General features: G+C 40.1%; 4 protein-coding genes across 4 annotated transcripts in view; 1 reads left to right on the forward strand and 3 right to left on the reverse strand.

The window, feature by feature from the left end:
- The first annotated feature begins 1,358 nt into the window (after nt 1-1,358).
- On the forward strand, nt 1,359-5,365 carry pnrc2 (proline-rich nuclear receptor coactivator 2). The gene is made up of 3 exons (XM_085471922.1): nt 1,359-1,565; nt 2,096-2,315; nt 2,536-5,365. Exon 3 carries the CDS (start codon nt 2,559-2,561, stop codon nt 3,027-3,029), a length of 471 nt encoding a protein of 156 aa, XP_085328048.1. The 5' UTR covers nt 1,359-1,565; nt 2,096-2,315; nt 2,536-2,558; the 3' UTR covers nt 3,030-5,365.
- On the reverse strand, nt 3,390-13,593 carry srsf10a (serine and arginine rich splicing factor 10a). The gene is made up of 6 exons (XM_085471923.1): nt 13,408-13,593; nt 11,371-11,493; nt 10,408-10,514; nt 10,136-10,304; nt 6,844-6,894; nt 3,390-6,750 (listed from the first exon to the last, which is right to left on the reverse strand). The coding sequence occupies exons 1-6, from the start codon at nt 13,470-13,472 to the stop codon at nt 6,492-6,494; spliced, it is 774 nt and encodes a 257-aa protein (XP_085328049.1). The 5' UTR covers nt 13,473-13,593; the 3' UTR covers nt 3,390-6,491.
- Nucleotides 13,594-14,565: 972 nt separating this feature from the next.
- fabp10a (fatty acid binding protein 10a, liver basic) lies at nt 14,566-15,703 on the reverse strand. The gene is made up of 4 exons (XM_085471925.1): nt 15,548-15,703; nt 15,269-15,441; nt 14,796-14,885; nt 14,566-14,670 (listed from the first exon to the last, which is right to left on the reverse strand). The coding sequence occupies exons 1-4, from the start codon at nt 15,612-15,614 to the stop codon at nt 14,620-14,622; spliced, it is 381 nt and encodes a 126-aa protein (XP_085328051.1). The 5' UTR covers nt 15,615-15,703; the 3' UTR covers nt 14,566-14,619.
- A 619-nt stretch (nt 15,704-16,322) lies between these two features.
- The window catches only part of myom3 (myomesin 3), a 79,402-nt gene continuing 77,751 nt past the window's right edge, over nt 16,323-17,973 (reverse strand). The window contains exons 33-37 of the mRNA XM_085471924.1: nt 17,656-17,819; nt 17,523-17,559; nt 17,342-17,364; nt 17,178-17,233; nt 16,323-17,096 (exon numbers count right to left, since the gene is read on the reverse strand). Coding sequence (XP_085328050.1) covers nt 16,827-17,096; nt 17,178-17,233; nt 17,342-17,364; nt 17,523-17,559; nt 17,656-17,819 — 550 coding nt within the window. The 3' untranslated portion in view covers nt 16,323-16,826. The remainder of the gene's footprint in view (nt 17,097-17,177; nt 17,234-17,341; nt 17,365-17,522; nt 17,560-17,655; nt 17,820-17,973) is intronic.

The following is a 17,973-nucleotide window of genomic DNA, read 5'->3' on the forward strand; positions in this document are numbered from 1 at the left end:
TTTCACCATGGGTTTCATTTTAATATTTAAATTCTGTAAATTATGTGTTACTTTTATAGCATATTAAGTTTCTTTGTTAAGTAACTAATGTACAAGGTTTAATTTGAATATGTTTACTGAGTGTGCAGATTTTCTTTATATGTGTTGAACTTATTGCTGAGCTGTGTGAAACTGCTTCTGTACTTTCCCCACTTCCCTTTGTGTGGGCATATGACATACATTTTGCACCATTCAAGTTCATATTCATAACTTCAATCACTTGTTTGTAGGCCAACAGGACTCCGTAAACAATCAGGCCAATAGATAATCTGTAATTTTGTTCTTTTTCTCTGTGTGAGGAAAAAAGTTTCCATCCAACTTTCCAATTGTACACTATCTGTGTGACGTGTTGACACTGCTTGGCTTCTGCAGCCAGTCAAATATGGCGAGTAGTCCTTTCCACCCCCCCATGTGTTTCTAGCGACCTACCCAGTCTCTGGGTGACCTACATAGCTGACTCTTGATTGGCACAGCCCCATTTCAGAGATTACTTTGCTTTGGGGAGTGTCCTGCCTTGCCATGGCCTTCAGCCTTCAGCAGCGTTGTGCAACTCTTTAAAAATCCAGGCGAGAAAAGAAGGCAAGGCCTCGATGACACAGAGCGATGACACTTAGCCCTGCCTGCGCTCATAAAACCTACTGGAAGACTGCCATGGAAGTCAAACCTCAAAGTCCTTTGAAAAGATTGGGAGGAAAAGTGAGACCAACATCAAAGGGACAAACAGGGTAATATATGTAATATAGCCCCCCAACCCTTATTAAGACCTCCACCCAATGAATTTAAATAAAACAAAACACTTTTGGGATGGACAACCGCTCATAGACATTGTTATTACAGCCTGTTGCTGCTGTGTCAAGTGGGCATAAAAGGGGTTAACCTGAAAAAGCAAGAAATGTGATAAAAACAAACCAAAACAGTTTCCTGTGGCACAAACCTCAGTAAATCTAAACACTGGACGTGTTTACAACCTAACCGAAGGGGTAGCGGACATGCTTGGTGTCTTGGTGTTACATAACACTTAACTGCCTCTATGCTCACTCTAAACCTTTATGTAATGTTTTACGTGCCATCTCGGGTATTTCCTGTCTATTACGTTAACTTCCAGAGCCCGAAAGTGGTGTTTTTTTCCTTCTTTATTTCACTTCTCTCGGGAAATACCCGAGCTCCAACAAAGGCAAGGAGAGGCGGGTCGGCAATTAACGTCACCAGTCTGGCAACAGGCAACTTGTCGACTGCCTCTTCGATGATTGGTTGTTTATTTCGTAGTCGCTTTATGATTGGTTAGATTTGCGTTGCAAGGGAGTACATACCGCTGCTGTAGAGTCCATTTTGTCGCAATTCTGAGTCGGGAGAGAGAGAAGTGAGATCTCTTCACCGGCCTTTAACACCAAATAAGCTTCGAGAGTGACGGATTTGTAGGAGATATAGTTTGCTGTGCTTCCTACATAGTCCGTAGAGGGAGTTTAGAAGCTAACTGTAAATTCTTTTCTGACGAAAGGCTTTAACAACCAAGCCTGAAGAAGTTGGTAAGAAACAGTTTTGTACCTCGTCGCCATATTAAACCGAGTTTCTTTGTTTTGGTTCTGTGCCAAAGTAGAGCGTCCTAGATCATAAAAAAAACGTTAGAATTTGAACCACTGGGTTTGCTAATTAATTAAATGATCCTATATGAAGGGTATACAAACTATTTCGTTTTATTATTAATTTACTACACAAGAACAAGGGAAAAATTGGCCGCAGTTTAAGCCCAGCCTGAGCAAACAGGAGTGGGCTATGATGTCGCACTTTTCTTACATAACATTTTCGTGTGATAATCGCTATAGATTACAAGTTATATGCAAGGTTTTTATAAATGTAATGGCGAGGAAATGTCATTTTGTCGGTACTTCAATGTTATGTAATAGAATATTTGAAGAAAACGTCAGTTCCCAGTCACACGTCACAACACTGTGAGCGCTATTGTTATGTTGAGTCCTGTCTATTTAGCATATCTAATGGACGTTAAGTCCTGTCAAGTTAGCATATCTGATAAGCGTTTTTTGTTAATGCCCTGAAGGGTCGGCGACTTCTTGGAGTATCGTGCGCCGAGGTGAATTGATGTTCAGCTCGGCTTCACGAGAAAACAACGCTTATTGGCACATGAAAACCTCAGACCCTGCTGGACACAAATGTGCAGCGAGAGGTAGACAGAAGACTACTTCGAGGACCTGGGGCCCGATTGGAGGAGAAAGATTGAAGAGAGACGTCTACTCGGTTAACTTTCTGACAACAAAGAGGTGAGCTGGCGCTGTTTTCCTGGTGTCCGTGTGGGGGATGGGCGAGCCTCGCTGTCTGGTGTTTCTGCACGTAGTCTCTGTACTTGTTTTTATTGTGATGTGGTGCGCCTGTGCTCGCGGTTGGTAGTCAACAACTTGCGCTGTAATTGCATAGATTATTAGCGTGAATAGAAATGTATAACCAGAGTTTATTTTTAATAATACTATTCTCACAATTTAGGTGACACGTAGAGCAAAAGCAGTATGGGAGGTGGAGAGAGGTACAACATTCCAGTTACCCACCCTGAGCGCCCTTTGGCCAAGAAGAACCACCAGCTTGGCCGGGCAAAGCAGCGAAGCCGTGACCAGAACGGAGCAGCTGCATCCGTAGGGGGGGCAGGGGGCCTTCACCACCACGGCCACCGACGGAGCGAGAAAGGCGCTGCCTACCACAGGTCTCCAGAGACACGGCAGGCCGTGTCTGCAGAGAAGAATGCTTCTGTCCGTTTTTCCACCAACTATGATCAGAACTGGGAGGGTGCAGTGTCTCATCTCAACACACTCCTGGCAACCCAAGGCAGCCCAAGCTATGCAGGGCCTAAATTCAGTGAGCCACCTTCACCCAGTGTTTTGCCCAAACCCCCTAGTCACTGGGTGTCTTTCCCTATCGGCTCCTGTGACAACAGGGAAGTTATGACCTTCCAGCTCAAGAGCCTCCTGAAGGTGCAGGCCTGATGGGGGTGATACCAGTTCTTCATTTAAAGAAAAAAAATAAGCCAATGCATGGACCCACCCACCAGGAACGCCTCAGTTCTGTAGTATTTTTAGCTCTTTTCTTTTTCTCTCCTTTTTTTGGCTGACCTTCAAAGTTGGTGGATGCTTGACAGGAGCAATGTTTTGCAATTCCTGTTTACCATCCATTTTAAAAAAACTGATCATTTAAAATTTACAGAATTGCAGCCTTGCTGGTCGGTGATGCCTTTAGCGGAGTTTCTGTGACTATGACAAACTGGATATTCTTTGTACTTATGTTTTGTTTTGTTATTTTTAATCTTGGCTGCCAAGGCAGATTGAGTGTGCTTTTTTCCCCAAACAAGGATGGTAACATTAGTCAGGTAAATTCCCATCACTTTTACGGTCCACTTCTTTGGACAGACATGGTGTTTCATTTATGTTTCTATGAAGAATGATCTTTGGAGTTATCTCCTTAAGCTTTAGGTGCTAAAGCAGGTTCATATTTGTAGCAATTTTATTTCTTTTAATCAAGGGCCCACTGTTGTTTATATATCACATTCATTGTTTGGCTAAAGAAGGCACTCAACTGCAGTTCTGCAGGGAAAAAAAGATATTTTACAGGAGATGAGCTGTAGTGTAACTACAGGTTAATGGTATAACCTCAAACGAAGGGTAGTAAGAGACCATGGCACACTGGCTTTGGACCACCAACTCACGTACCCTTTTTTACTGCGCTGTGCGCACATGCACTTGGAGTTGAGTGTGTCCAAGGTCTACAGCACTCTTATCATAGCATTATTTTGTATAAGTGCTTTCTGTTGTGGTTGTTGAAAGATGTATAATGTGCTGTGTATAACCAAAGCAATGTTTTGCTTTTCTTTTTTTGGACATTTGGGCAGAAGGCAGTGTTGCCATTTCCACTTGCCAACTCGAAGTGAATGGTTTGACGTCTCCTTGATCACCTGTTCTGATCAGTACCGTTACTGCTCCTCAGTCTCTGCCTCTTCAGGACAGTGCCTGCAGCTCCAACATGCGGAAGGGGGCCTTGCTTAAATGTGGGACTACTGAGTTTTGTTTTCTCAAAAAAACCCCACATTGCCTGGCCCTGTTGGCTGTATGCTTTTGTGCACAAGGCGAGACAGAGCTAAGGAATGTTTCTGAAGAGGCCCAAGCGCCTCAATGTGAGACAGGAGGCTGGTGTTTGTGTTTACAAATTAAGTCTCAATGGTTAACTACCCCATAATCAACAGACACTTGCTGCCTGTTGTCTCTTGCACTTCTGTCCCTTAACCTTCTGCACTGCAATCAGACTGTTTTCTTTTTTTCATAAGTTACAGGCCAGGATGCTGTTCAATTAACGGAGGCGTAATTGACTATCTTCTATGGATTCTCTTTCAGTTCTCTGTTGAGGCTCTTTGCTTTCCCTTTGCAGAATTGGAGCCATTCATGGCCAGCTTAAAGATGACAAAACAAAGTATGAAAGCTTGTGAGTTCAAGAGCCATGTAAATAATGAACTGTATAAAACACTTGTAGCATATGTACATTTGCAGGCCAAGTTTGTGGCCTGTTTGACAAAAGTATTTTTAGTAATAACACTGAATGTATGAGACATGCTAAGGTCATGTCTTGACTTCAATACTGAAGAATATTTTTGTTAAAAAAAAAAAAGCTGCCTATAGCATCTATCAGTACCCCTATACTCTGATCTTTCCAGAGTTATTGCACATTTTTTATTGTGTATTGTGCAGTGTAGGTTGAAAGATGCTAAATGGGAAAAACAAGTAAAATAGAAAAAAAAACTCCCAATTGGACTCTAGGAGACTTGCATATGTATAGATTTGAGTTGTGAATGTGCTTACAATGGTGTGTAAGCATAGCACTTTTTTATTTTGTTTTATTTTTTACAAAAAAGAAAAACTGTGCCTAAGTTAAAACTCATACTGAAACTGACCATAATCATTGGTGGAAATTCCCAAGTTGACCAAATATTTTCCAGACATTTTCAGTTCTTGGCTGTTCTTCCGCCTGCTGACAATTGAAAATGTCTATTATTTTAATTACTGCCTTTTCTTGGTTCATGTAAACCTTTTTTTCTTGCCCAGACTAAATCATGCATGGCAGTCTCCATATTCAAAATTTTAATCAGTGAATTGGCTTTTTAATTTGTCCCTCGGATGAAATGTCACCAAGAACAATGAAATGTGCCCTGTTTACAATTGGTGTTAATTTGTTACAAAATGTAAAACAAGAAAGCACTCTTTGAATTGATGAAAAACTTGAACGAAAAAAAAAAAAACCTCAAACAAAAAATTAAATCCCCTCCCCTACCCCCCTACTTTGTGTTTGAGTATTTTTGACTTGATATAGTAACACTTGTTTGACACTACCTTTACAACACAGCTTGTTCAACTAGAGCAGTGTAAGAATGTATTTATTGTCAAAAGATATCAGGTATAACAGTTTAAACAAGGGAGTTACTTAGGGACACGAAAAACAATTGATTCTTATCTTTAGTATATTATTACATAACAAAATGACTCTGGGTACCAGCTGTATCAGCATCTCTTTCATTGTCACAGCAATTACAATAACTATAGTATACAAGTTGGCCTGCTGAAATTAAACCAGACCAGGGCATGTTGTGAATACTGGCAAAGCAGGCCTTCAGTTTAATTTAACACATGTACACAAAAAAAAGAAAAAAGAAAGCAGGAGCCAAATGTGCTTTTCTTACAAACATAACAAAATTGTTTATTTACCTTTGGCAAGAGATTCCTCCGTATTCAAATAAGAAATGAAAGCAGGAAGCACAAGACTCCTTTCACACATGCACACCTTTCTATAAATACAACCTTTTAACATGTCTACTTGCACCCTGGTCTCTTCATAAAGGTCACAACAGCAGTTCTTAACACAGTTGGACCTTGAAGCATTCAACTTTGAGTGCATGCAGTTACATTGATAGATAGTGACGCACAAAATCATTGCTCTGCATGAGTTCCATAGCTCACTACAGTAGTAGCTTATATCCAATCTTTTTTTTTTTAAATTTACAACTTTAAGGTATTCTTCTGTTACGAACTTTCCCAATCCAGAAGGTAGCCTTCTCTCTGTGTGGGAGGGAATTGGTGCAGTTCTCAGCAGCAAGAGCAGGGAACCAAATGTTATACATGCTAGAGTCAATACTGATAATACTTGTAGCTACAAAAGCAAAAAATCTTGTGCACACATACTGTGGTTCTCCTGTCACTGCTGCTTGTACGTCTGGGGGGAAAAAAAAACAAAAAAAAAAACAAAAAAACCTGGGAGGAACGTAACAGAACATTATTAACCAGTTAATTAATCATTAACCAGATTAATGAAGCCAACAATGTGAAGTAATGCATGTCCAAAATGGCTAGAGGTGAACATTAAACAGAAACCTCTAGAGAAACATAAACAGGGCTTTGGAGAACAGTCTGTCAGTGGCCTCCAGACTTGCGTCCAGCCCAGGACCTGGAGCGAGAGCGTGACCGGGACATGGATCTAGAGTAGGAGCGTGATGGGGATCTCCTGACAGACTGTTTCTGGGATGGGTGGAAGTCTTCGGCAGGGCTGTGAGACCTGGACTGGCTCTTTTTACCTTTTGGTCTTGACCTGGACGCTGATGGGGAGCGGGAGGTGGAGTGTGAGGCCGTTTCATGGTGCGTTCTGTGGTGGTCACTGGGAGGAGCTTTGTGCCTATTGGGATTATCATTACAGTTACTATCATTACAGAGTACAGTGCCATGTTTATATGATTACTGAAATACAAGAGGACAGAAATGAGCCCACTTGTTATTTTCATGGCTTCTGCTTCTTCTGTGTCGGCTGTAGGATCGAGAGCTGAAGAGGGAACAAGAAAACAAAATTGCTGAGTTACTGTACAGTTTGAGTGAATTACTTTATATCCTTACAGCATGGCTTGCCTACATACAAGCAGTATATGGCTTCCTCTTTATTACATAAATTGTTCCCTGCAGAAACTGCCACGCTCGGACATCGTCCAAAGTTTCTGTGTACAAACCTGCAAACATCATGCCCTCTCACACGCTGCGCATGGCCCACACAATTACAGGAAACTACATTTATGGCACATGTCACAAGCAGATCATAACTAAAACATAGTCACAAATAAATATTTCACAAGAGGTGGTAGACTCACTCATGTCAGCACATAGAAATAAGTGCACAACAGCCACCAGGCACACAGCACATTCGTCTCAGAACACTGCAGAGTGTACAAGCTCTCCTTTAAAGTTAAATGACAGAGGGGAGGAACCACAGCAGAAACTGGTCTTACTGTGATTGGTCACTTTCAAAGCAATGACACTCCAAACTTGCTAAATGACTGCTTTAGTTAACTGTGTTGCACCAAGTTGCAATCAGCCAACAGCATGAGAGCCATTTCAGACTGTGTTCACTTGCATTTTGGTAAATGAAGTTCACAGAATTGTTTTGTTTTTGTTTGTTTGTTTTTGTTGTTTTTTTTTTAAATGTAATGACAACTTTCAATTAATTTAATATTTAAATGTAAAAAAACAAACAAACAAAAAACAGAATTCCAAGGAATGTATTGCATATCAGTTTGTAATTATGAGGAAATTAATACTAAATATAGGCTCTACTTTAAAGTTCCACCAGAGAGACGAGTGATACACCCACCATGTTTCCTCAATCCATCATTCACCCATCAGTTTTCTTTACCGCTTATTCCACTCAGGGTTGCAGGGGCAGGATATGAAGCCTATCTCAGGGTTGAGAGGTGGGCTATAACCTGAATAGGTCCCCAGCTCATCATGAGAATAGCAAGTTGCTAATTTGCATAATCCAAAATTGCAAGATAGTCAACCGAGCAATTCTTTGAGGGATGTTGAAAAGCTGGTTAAGCTCTCGTTTCAATACCCTTGACATATTAAACAGTTATAAACGTAAAAGACAGTGAAAGACAGAAACCCAAACTCAAGTCAGTCACAAGCTAGTGCACTCCTAGACCAGAGTCTAGATAAATGGGAGGGTTACGTGTAGAAGGGCATGCAGTGTAAAAACTGTGCCAAATCAAATAATTTTAATGTGGATCTATCTGCTATAGTTAAAAGTACATTTGTGAAAAAGCCACATTAACCGCTTGTTACGTTATCATTAAAGTAGTGGCCAGTCGCAATAGCTAATAATCAAACAAAAACGTTAAAGTGAGGGATAAGAAGAAAATGAGAAAAAGTCCTGCCTGTATAACGTCCTAATTTAACAGAATAACAATTAGTTATGTCTAAAAAGTGTTATGTTTGCAAAATCCCAGATTGAAGCTGAGAAAACAAACAAACGAAAACAACAGTCACATATATACGTAAAATTCTGCCAGCCCCTGCAGTACCCCACCCCCACCCTTTGTATTATATACGTGAATACATACATGTAAACACAAAAGATTTCTTACAGCAGGCAAGTTCTGACAGGGTTGTAGCTCCTGGATTAGGTAGATTTGATGTGTGATCATGTGTATGTTTTAATGCATGTTTTTGTCTCAGGTTTTGTCACAAAACAATTTCAAAGCCAAGTCACAGCTGGCTAAACTAAATGAGACATTTTTCAAAACATTTTTGTAAGTAGAAAAGTTAAAGTTTGTCATTTTGTCCACAATTGCCTACAGTCTCTCTTTAAACCACTATTTTCTCTGCTGCAGTGTGCAGCTCGTTAGATCCTCAGCTCTGGTCTTCAGATCTAGTTCAACAAACCTCTGGATTCTCTGCTCGGTTCAGCTATTGTTCCCCTGACACTGCACAGCCAGTAACCTGTGTCGTTCTCCATTTGTCCATAATAAGTTGTGACTCACTGTCCACAGGCTGCTACATTACTGATGACAGGTGGCTAATGTTGCTATCATTTAGTTGCTAATAGTTAAACGGCAAATGTTAGCATGTTAACATTTATGATAACTCCAAATTCCTGAAGTGTTGTTCAATGCTCTCCGGTGGCAAAGAGGGCAGCTATTGGCCCTTCTATAGCTTGACCAGCCTGTGAAAAAAAACTTTTATTTTTATATTATTAAATATTGATACAATTAATATAACACTGTATATTTTATGTTGTGGATTTGGATTGCATAACGTTACTAAAGCTTTGATATAAATATGGGTTACTAAACCCTATGTCCCCATTTCGTTGAGTCACCCCTGTTGCAGGTATTGCTCTGATATAAAGTAAGACAGCTGCTTGCAGCTTTTAGCTAGCTGCCTAATCTAAACATCTTATCAGACTAAGCTAACAGCCCATCTCCATATTTTAACTTCAGTAGCTTTACTGTAGATTTTCCTTGTGGAAAAAACAAAAATGAGGATGACTACAGAGTTTGCTTCTCTTCACGTTGAAGGCTTTTAAACAGGTGGTTTGATGGAGAACTCCCACCAGCTTTTTCCAAATAAAGGTTTTAATAATGCTTGCAGGAATAAGTGCTGCTGTTTTGCACACTAGAAAATGTTTGCTTTAACCCCAGCTGAGCTCAGCATCTCAGTAACTGCTCTGCCTCTGCACTGTCTACCCACACAGAGCAGAGGCAGAGTGCCAACTACCCACACGGCATCTCCCTGATAAACTATGACAGCATCTTCCCTGCTGCTGTTGTGTTATCCGTTTTTTTGTTGAAAAATTGGGGGCTGCTTGGGCTCAATGTTGTAATATTTTTTTAATTTGCACATGTGCGCCAGATATATTTCTATTGCATATTTATTTTTAATACAAAACGTGTGTGAAACGCTTGCACTTACATAATGACATCTGAGTGCTACAGAGTTTAAACAAAGCAGTGAAGCAAAAAATTTGCATTGAGAATTTTATTTATATTCATGTTACTTGAATTGTTGCAGCCCCAGTATGTACACACACGTCCCCCCCCCCACTCTATTGAGTCATAAATTGCCCCTCCATCTTTCCCCTTTCTTTTTTCCTCCTCCTTTGCAAGTGCCTGCTTTCAGAGCTGCAAACATCCATAGAGCACTCCTTCACACTCACTACATTTATATAATTATGTTTTTGGTGAACTTTAATGTCTTATATTCCTTAAAAGGCGTAAAAGTTGCCAAGAACTCACTCTCTAGGGCTCTCAGACCTCCGAGGGCGACGGTCAAAAGAAGGGCTCCGGGACCTGCGGCGATCATAACTGCGACTCCGTGATCGTCTTCTGCGGGTATCCCGATCATCCTCATAGCGAGAGAAACTGCGAGGGGAGTGGCGCTCCTTGGCCTTCATCTGATTAGGGGCTTTATTGACAAATCCACATCAAAAGGTTATGTAACAATACAACACATTTCCCAAAAGGAGATGGTGCAGTTAAGCTCAAGTAGGAATGCCAATGGGTCATACTCTTGCGGTCTCCCTGTGCAAACTGGATCTCAATCTGGCGCCCGCAAACCCATTTACGATCCAGGTTGTGAAGAGCATCTTCTGCATCCCGGACATCTTCAAACATGCTGGATTGTTAAGGACTTTTAATTTGGAAAGGTGGAGCTGAAAGCTGCACGCATGCAATAATAAAAAAAAAAACAAAAAAAAAAAAAAAAAAAAAAAAAACCAGCAAGCAGCTGCAACACAAGTAAAATAAAAAGCAAACACACACAAAAAAACACCACACAGCTACTGGATCAGTGAGGCCAAAAATGTATAAGAGTAATTCATCATCTCAGCATATTTCTTTCATTTATAATTGACCGTCTTCCATAATACCAACTCAAATTATGTAACATTAAAAATAGGCCCATTTGTGACTTCAAATTGTGAAGACAAGACAAATACTAATGGTGATCAGATTGGGTAGGATACAAAAAGTCTGGCTTGTTACCTTTAACATGCTTGACCTTCAGCTTGATCTTTATAGCCTTGGCAGAAGAACTTGAGGTTTCCTGCTTGTCTTTGCCCAATAAACACTTTTCTTTTCCTCCCTTTGGTAGACAAATGGAAGCCTGGAAGCTCTTTTTTGTCCTCTTTGTATCTTCATGCTTTTGCTCTGTCTTTATTTTCCAAATTCCACTACTGCTTGTCGCCTGGATGTCTTTGGCTTGAATCTACTCTACAACCGCCTTTCAACTTTCTTTGGTGTGGGGTCTCCATACCTGTATCTTTACCATTCTGAGGCAACAACAGAAGAAATATTGGTTAGGAGTATATTTAATGCTAGAAGCATTAAAAAAACAAACAAAAAAATCAATTACATTACAAAAACTCCTCTTAAAAGGGAAATATTAAAATCAGGTGTTACTCAATTCACTGCACCCAACAGATCAGAGTTGATGCTTTACAATCCATTAGTGAAAAAGTACAAACATAAACTGAAAGAATAAAGGATATTGAATGTAAGCAAATCCTCTTGGTCGTCGTGTATAGAAGTCAAGTGGAATGTAGACATCTACAATAGGCCCATAACGACCAAACTCACGCCGTAAATCCTCTGGCCTAAAGTGTCATGAAATAAGCACATTTATTCTGCTGGCTACCATATGAATTTGGCTCGAGTCCAGTGTGCAGCACATACACAAGAGTTGGCGCCAGCAAAGCATCGGACATTGCTTAACAGCAAATAAACCGAATTACTTTCTTACTCATAAGGAAGTTTCCTCATCAGGACATTTAAGGTGAATTTGTGCAATTTAACCAGAAACTGTCTTTTTCACATATTCATTGCGGCCATAAAACCCATATATGGCACTTTTCACAGAAGTGATTTTTTTATTTTGTGAAATCAACCACACTTAAAAATCTACTTATTATCTTTAATAATAAGTACTTTAAGTCATACTATTCACATTTAGGCCTCTAGATTATCAAACAGAACTCATTACGCTAATTTCCAAATACATTTTTTATTTTAATCTTGGCAGCAGAAACAATGTAGCACAAAGGCAGTTACACCTTAGGGATACCAATGTCCCCAGTTAGGAAGCATAACCCATTGTGAATCCATTTGACCTGATTTGGTGCCAATGTTGTAGCTGGCATCATGACATTCGTCATGGCATCTCCAGGCTCGCTCACACCTGGCACATGTACTCACTGTGGACTTGCATCCGTGAAGACAACGGGCTAGTTCTAAGTGTTGTCTGGTAATGCCAAACACAGTGTATGGCATGTGACCACATGTCTTACTAAAGGATGCCCTACATAGTCTTTGGTCAGAAACATACACATGAGCAAGGCTCTGTTCATCTTCACACAAAGGAGCAGATACTGGTCCTTTTGCTGGGTCAATTCCCTTCTATGGCCCCGTGAAACTCCCCTGAAGGAATGGGCTGTCTTCTGGGATCGCCTCAACAGTCTTGTGGAGTCAGTCAGCACTCCTGACTGTTATTCAGTCAGAATAATACCAATTCTATTTGAGGGACTCTTTGGAAAGGATACGCATTGGCTAAAATTTCAAAACACTCAAAAGACATTCTGTTTAAAATAAAATTTAAAATGCCTTTACTCTCATAGCACAGTCAAGCAAGTGCCTGAACTTTTTGTTTAAGCTTAAACAGCCATGCCCTGAGGATAAAGGCCTTTTGAACTTAATTTGAAAACAGAGCACCTTGAAGTGCATTGAGATCCCTTCCACTGTCTTAAGCCTGTGCTGGGAGACAAATCAAACCTCGTGACAGGGCTTAAAGATGTGCAATCCTGTAAGAGGTGGACTATCTCTGTAACTCGAATGGACCACAGTCTTATGATGTCAGCAATGACATGGGCACCAGCAAAAAGTAAAACAAGAAAATAAGTGAGAGGGGATATAGAGAGAGCAACGGTCTGTGGCCACCACCTTCAAAACCCATTCTGTCGTATTGTTGCCTCTCCAATCCACCTGTTATCACTTTCACGTGCACCAAAGCAGATAAAATGAATTCACTATTTATATGCCCGAAGTTTTAATTGGCTGTAATGTTCAAGTGTTGCCTTAATATTTTTAATTATTTTTTTAATGATAGGAAGGACATAAAATTAAATTCCATAATTAAAAAGTGCATAGTGCAAAAGTGCGTAAACTACAGATATTGTAGTTTACTTGCAGGAACTGCTGCTGTCCAGCCTTTAGTTCAGTTTCAAAGACGTATTTCAGTCGTTTATTTTTTTTGTCCCCTCAGACAGGTCAGGGTGTAGCGTTAACTTCAGTAACAACACGAATGTTTCAGCTTCTTATTTCTAAGTATTACCAAATATTACACGGTTGTGTTGTCCGTAGCCAGCTTCTCTGTCCGGAGTCGCTCTCTGACCGTTAACGTCAGTTTCCTAATTTTGATGATGACATCACGTTGACATGTTTGCTAACTAACTAGCGTCACATTTAGCCTGACCATGCCTGCTTGCACGCCGGCGGGGTTGAAAGTAACAACGTACCTGGACTCGTCGGCGATGTTTCGGACAAAAAGAGATGTATTCGGAGGCCTCAGGTATCTCGCCATTTTTCAGCGGCCCGTTGCTACTGTAGAGAGGCCGTGAATTCGTGTATTGCAGCTATCTGTACCGCAGCTGAGACAGGCTACGTGGTCAGTCAGAGCGCTCTCTCGGCACTGCGCATGCCTAGAAGTAAAACACGACGGTCTCTCTTGCTCTCTCTTTCTCAGACCTCAGACAGGGATATCAAACTGACAGTTTACATTGTGGACCACATATAGGCTACTTTGAGCATAATTGGATCAGTGAAACTCCCTCTTCCTGTGAATGTAAAGAGGTTTAATTGCATTACAATTAAGTAGCAAACGAAATAAGTTTGTCAGCACGACTGGAAGACTTAAATGTGCAAAATTAAAGAAAAATATTTAGTTCATTACTGAGACTGTCATGTAGTTATAAAGTTTTTGTTAATTCAATGTCTTTTGAATCCACAGAAATTCCTATGGTATATAACTGCCATTTAATTGTTGATCTATTATTTCATTACGTTATTATTGTGAATGGCCAAAGGGAGGGTCCTCATCAGCAGGAAATGTAATACAGTTAAAAGTCTAAAATCTGACCTTATGTGTGACAAATCTGTTTCATACTGTCTGTGATTATAAGAGAAACATATGGCAATCACAGAGTCCTGAAATTAAATGTAATTCCCTAAAAGTTAATGTTTTAAAATATTTGCCAAAATTTCCCTAAAATAACCTTATAAGCTTAAAGCTTCCTTAAGTTTTCACCTTAACCTTTCCTGATTTATAATTACTTTTTTATTTCATCAAACAGAAGCCAAATCCCCACACTGACCATAGAAACTGATTTATGCCTGCTCAAGCCCCCAGAACTATCCAAACCAGTATCACGGCATAGCGTGCATTAGACCCGCTAGTCCACTAGAGGATGGTGTGGACGTCAAGCCACAAGCACATTTCTCAATATAGCCGACATGGCAAACACAACTTTTATCAAATGCTTCTTTGCATGGATATCTTTTGTTTACCTAGTTAATATTTTATAAAACACGTTAGACACAGAAAAAAGGCCTCACAAAGCAATGACCTTATTAAGACCATTGCAAATATAAGGGGACAGAAATATGACACACGCTGCTCTTTTTAATCAACACTTTTATTTAAATAGACACTGCTTTCTTCGCTGCCAAGTTTATATCCGTTTGCTCTTTCTGATGAGAGTTGTCGACCCAATGGTCAAAGTCTGAAATTGGATAAAGAAAAGAAAACACTTTTAAATTACAGACAATATTAAGATTATAATCCAGCAAATAGTTTGTTTGGTTTTTGATGCTGCTACTGTCTGAATTCTGGTAAGGTGGACTTTACCTCAACTATCTCTCCTCCTTTGAGCTCTTGGACGTGGCGGAGCCTGTCAGTTTTGCAGACCAGTTTGCCGCCCTCAATATTGACAATGCACTGCAGAGAAGTGGAAGAGACAATACACATAAAGAAACCCTCAAAACAGACAAGAAAATGAATTTAAACCCTTCACATCTTCAGGCCCACTAACATGTCATTTTATTTTACTTTACTTTTCCAGTAGGAAGAGGAGTATTCTTAGACACAGATGGCCGAACTTTAGTCAAACAGAAGCAGCAGATGCAGCAATAAGTGACCAATTTAACAGTGGTACTGTTGCCATAACACAAAATGGGGCAGTTTACTAAATATGAGTATGATTCACGAATAAAGAGAATGCAGCATTTTTTTAGTCTCTCAAAAGTTGCATCATCCTGAAGTAAATTAGCATTCAAGATAATATTTCATATAAAAAAAGAAGTTAAATAAAAATGAGTAACCTTGATCTTCTTGCCGTCCATGGTGGTGATATCAGCCTCCTTGCCGATGGTAAACGAGTTGGTCACGGACTTTCCGGGAGTCTTGGAGGTGATGACAAAGTCATTGCCACTCTGCTTGATCTCAGTGATTGGCTTGACGTCCTTGGCCACTTTGATGACATCTTCTGGGAGCTCTGTTAAGCAGAACACATGTATATTGTTAATTTATGCACAATAACCTACAACTTCAGCTACTGAAAATAATCGATTTTTTTCTTTACCGCCCAGCTTTTTTCTCACCCATGGCCCTGAGGAACTCCTCATAGTTCTCCTGAGCATAGACCTGCCACGTTCCACTGAAGTCCATGTTGTTTAGGTCTGGCTTCTCCTTCACTGAGGTGGCGGGAGGCTGAGGCAGCTGTGTGAAGCTCAACACAATGTGGAGATTGCTAGCGTATGCCCCACCTTCTTATACTTGATGGTATAGGGCTCCCAGTGCTATGTCTAATGAGTAACAATGTCCTCTGAAGTAATCACATGTTTGAACAACCTGGAGTTCATTTATACCTATGTGGCGACACAGCGTTCACCAAAGGTCAATTCATATTGGTAAATTTAGTAAATTCAGTAAATTTAGCGTTTAAGAGCTTCACTGGTGTGAAAGATGTGCAGATCACACATGGACTTAGCAGTAAAATGCATGCCAGCCTATTTCACAGCTTGACTATTTTGATCCTCATTAGTATTATAAAGGAACAGCTATTCTTCTTTGAGGCTCCACTTGCAATTTATGACAAAGGATCTGAATCAGCAAAAGAGCACACAAACAAAGAATCGAACCTTTTATCAGAAGGATATCAAATCGTAGAGGAGTTTAAGGATGAAAAGAAGAAAATGCTAAATGAAAGCATTTCATAAACATGACTAATATGCAGACCTTAACTGAACCTCATTCACGTCTCCAGCCTGCTAATGTAAATCTACCACTGAGGTAAAGTAGAAAGGTTAATGACACTGCGGACTGTTTGCTTCCAGAGTGCAAAATCTATTTTAGAAGTAATCCACTAGAGAAAAATTGCTGTAAATCCCTTTATTCACTACAAACACACACACACACACACACACAAAATACAAATCTGCTTCAACGGAAACTAAGATCAGAGTTTAGGGTTTTTCAAAAGCACTTAAAGCGAGACTTGTTGAAACTGTCAGCATGACCAAAAGCAGATAAATGACAAAATGCAGTCCAAATTCAGTGCTAGTGGAGCAAGTAAAAGCCAGCAAACTAGCTCCGTAATGTCAATTACATATCATATCTATATGTATCTAATTGCTTACAGAAAATGCAACCATTGTTTACTGCAGAACACTGGCTACTATAGTGGTATTTTATAAGATAATCAGCCAAAAAGAGTTTCATTAAGCAAAATACTAGACACATCAAATAAAGTAGAAGCAAATCCTGGTGTAGAGGATACTGTGGTTTGTTTGCAGGAAATTCTCAAAAGTAACATGTGCGCAGATCTTGGTAAACCCTCACTCCCTGCAGAAATATTGATTTTTGACTCAGTTTGGAGTCCTAACTCAACTCCACTGCATTAGCTGGAGGTTTCTCCCCATGCTTGTAAACACTCACGGTCACGTCAACCGTTTCAGAGCCGTACTTGTTGCGTACAAAGATGCTGTACTTTCCAGAATCTTCCATGTTGACATTGTTTATAGTGATGCTGCTGCACTTGGGCGCCTTAGTGATTGTAAAGTGATCCTGGCTGAATATCTCCCTATCGTTACGAAGCCAGAAAATCTCTGGGGCTGGTTCGCCATCAATGTAGCACGTCAGACACAGAGACTGAAGAGAAGGAGCAAACAAGATATGAAATGGCAGGTCACAGAGAGAAGCACATATGCAAGATTTAAACAGTTATTGTACCTTGCCCTCCATAATGGCTACCACATCAGGAAGGCCTTTTGTCACTTTAGCCCGATCTGAAACAAAAAGGCAAAAATAACTCTCTGCTGGCATATGATATAGAATCTTTTAATCTTTGCCACGGAAAGAAATGTCCTGGGATTAACACATAACCTATCACTCACTTTTCTCTGCAATGGCCAGCTGCCTGAGGGATGAAAACAAAGGGTTAGATCAAAATGAACTGCACAGTGTCACGAAACGATAATCTGTTTTCAAGTAAAACCTCTGTCTTTTGGAAAACTGTTCTGTCAGTGTCAGTAAAAGCCTAGATATCTCATCCAGTGCATTGGGTGTAGCACTTACTTTAACCTCTGGTGCTCCAACAGAGCGTCATCAAAAGCTGTTGGATGTTTGAAAAATAATCACAATAAAAAATCTGGGGAAAAAACGATCTCACAATCTAAAACCTTTAAACTAAAATGACATTTGCACTCACCTTTTCCCGACAGGTCAAGAAACCGTTTGTGTGTCTCTTTGCCATCAAACATCTCCAATGTGTATTTTCCTTTATCGCTCTCTGTTGGGTTGAAGATTTCAATCCAAACCTTCTGCATGCTGCTGCCAGGCTTTGTTCTGGCTTCCTCGTCAATCCTCTTCTCTCTAAGCATGGAGAAGAGCATGTACACAGTTATGTACTGCCGTATATTAAAGTTACTATATAATACAGTTATGTTAGATCAGTGTGGCAGCCAGTGAGAAATGATTTCCTTTACATCACAGCTAAAGCATTTTTAGCACTGATTAGTGCAAAGAG

This window comes from Copadichromis virginalis, linkage group LG11, assembly GCF_057382275.1.
Source record: "Copadichromis virginalis isolate Kocher_CV1m ecotype Utaka linkage group LG11, C_Virginalis_male_GT1.1, whole genome shotgun sequence".
Taxonomy (NCBI): Eukaryota; Metazoa; Chordata; class Actinopteri; order Cichliformes; family Cichlidae; genus Copadichromis; species Copadichromis virginalis.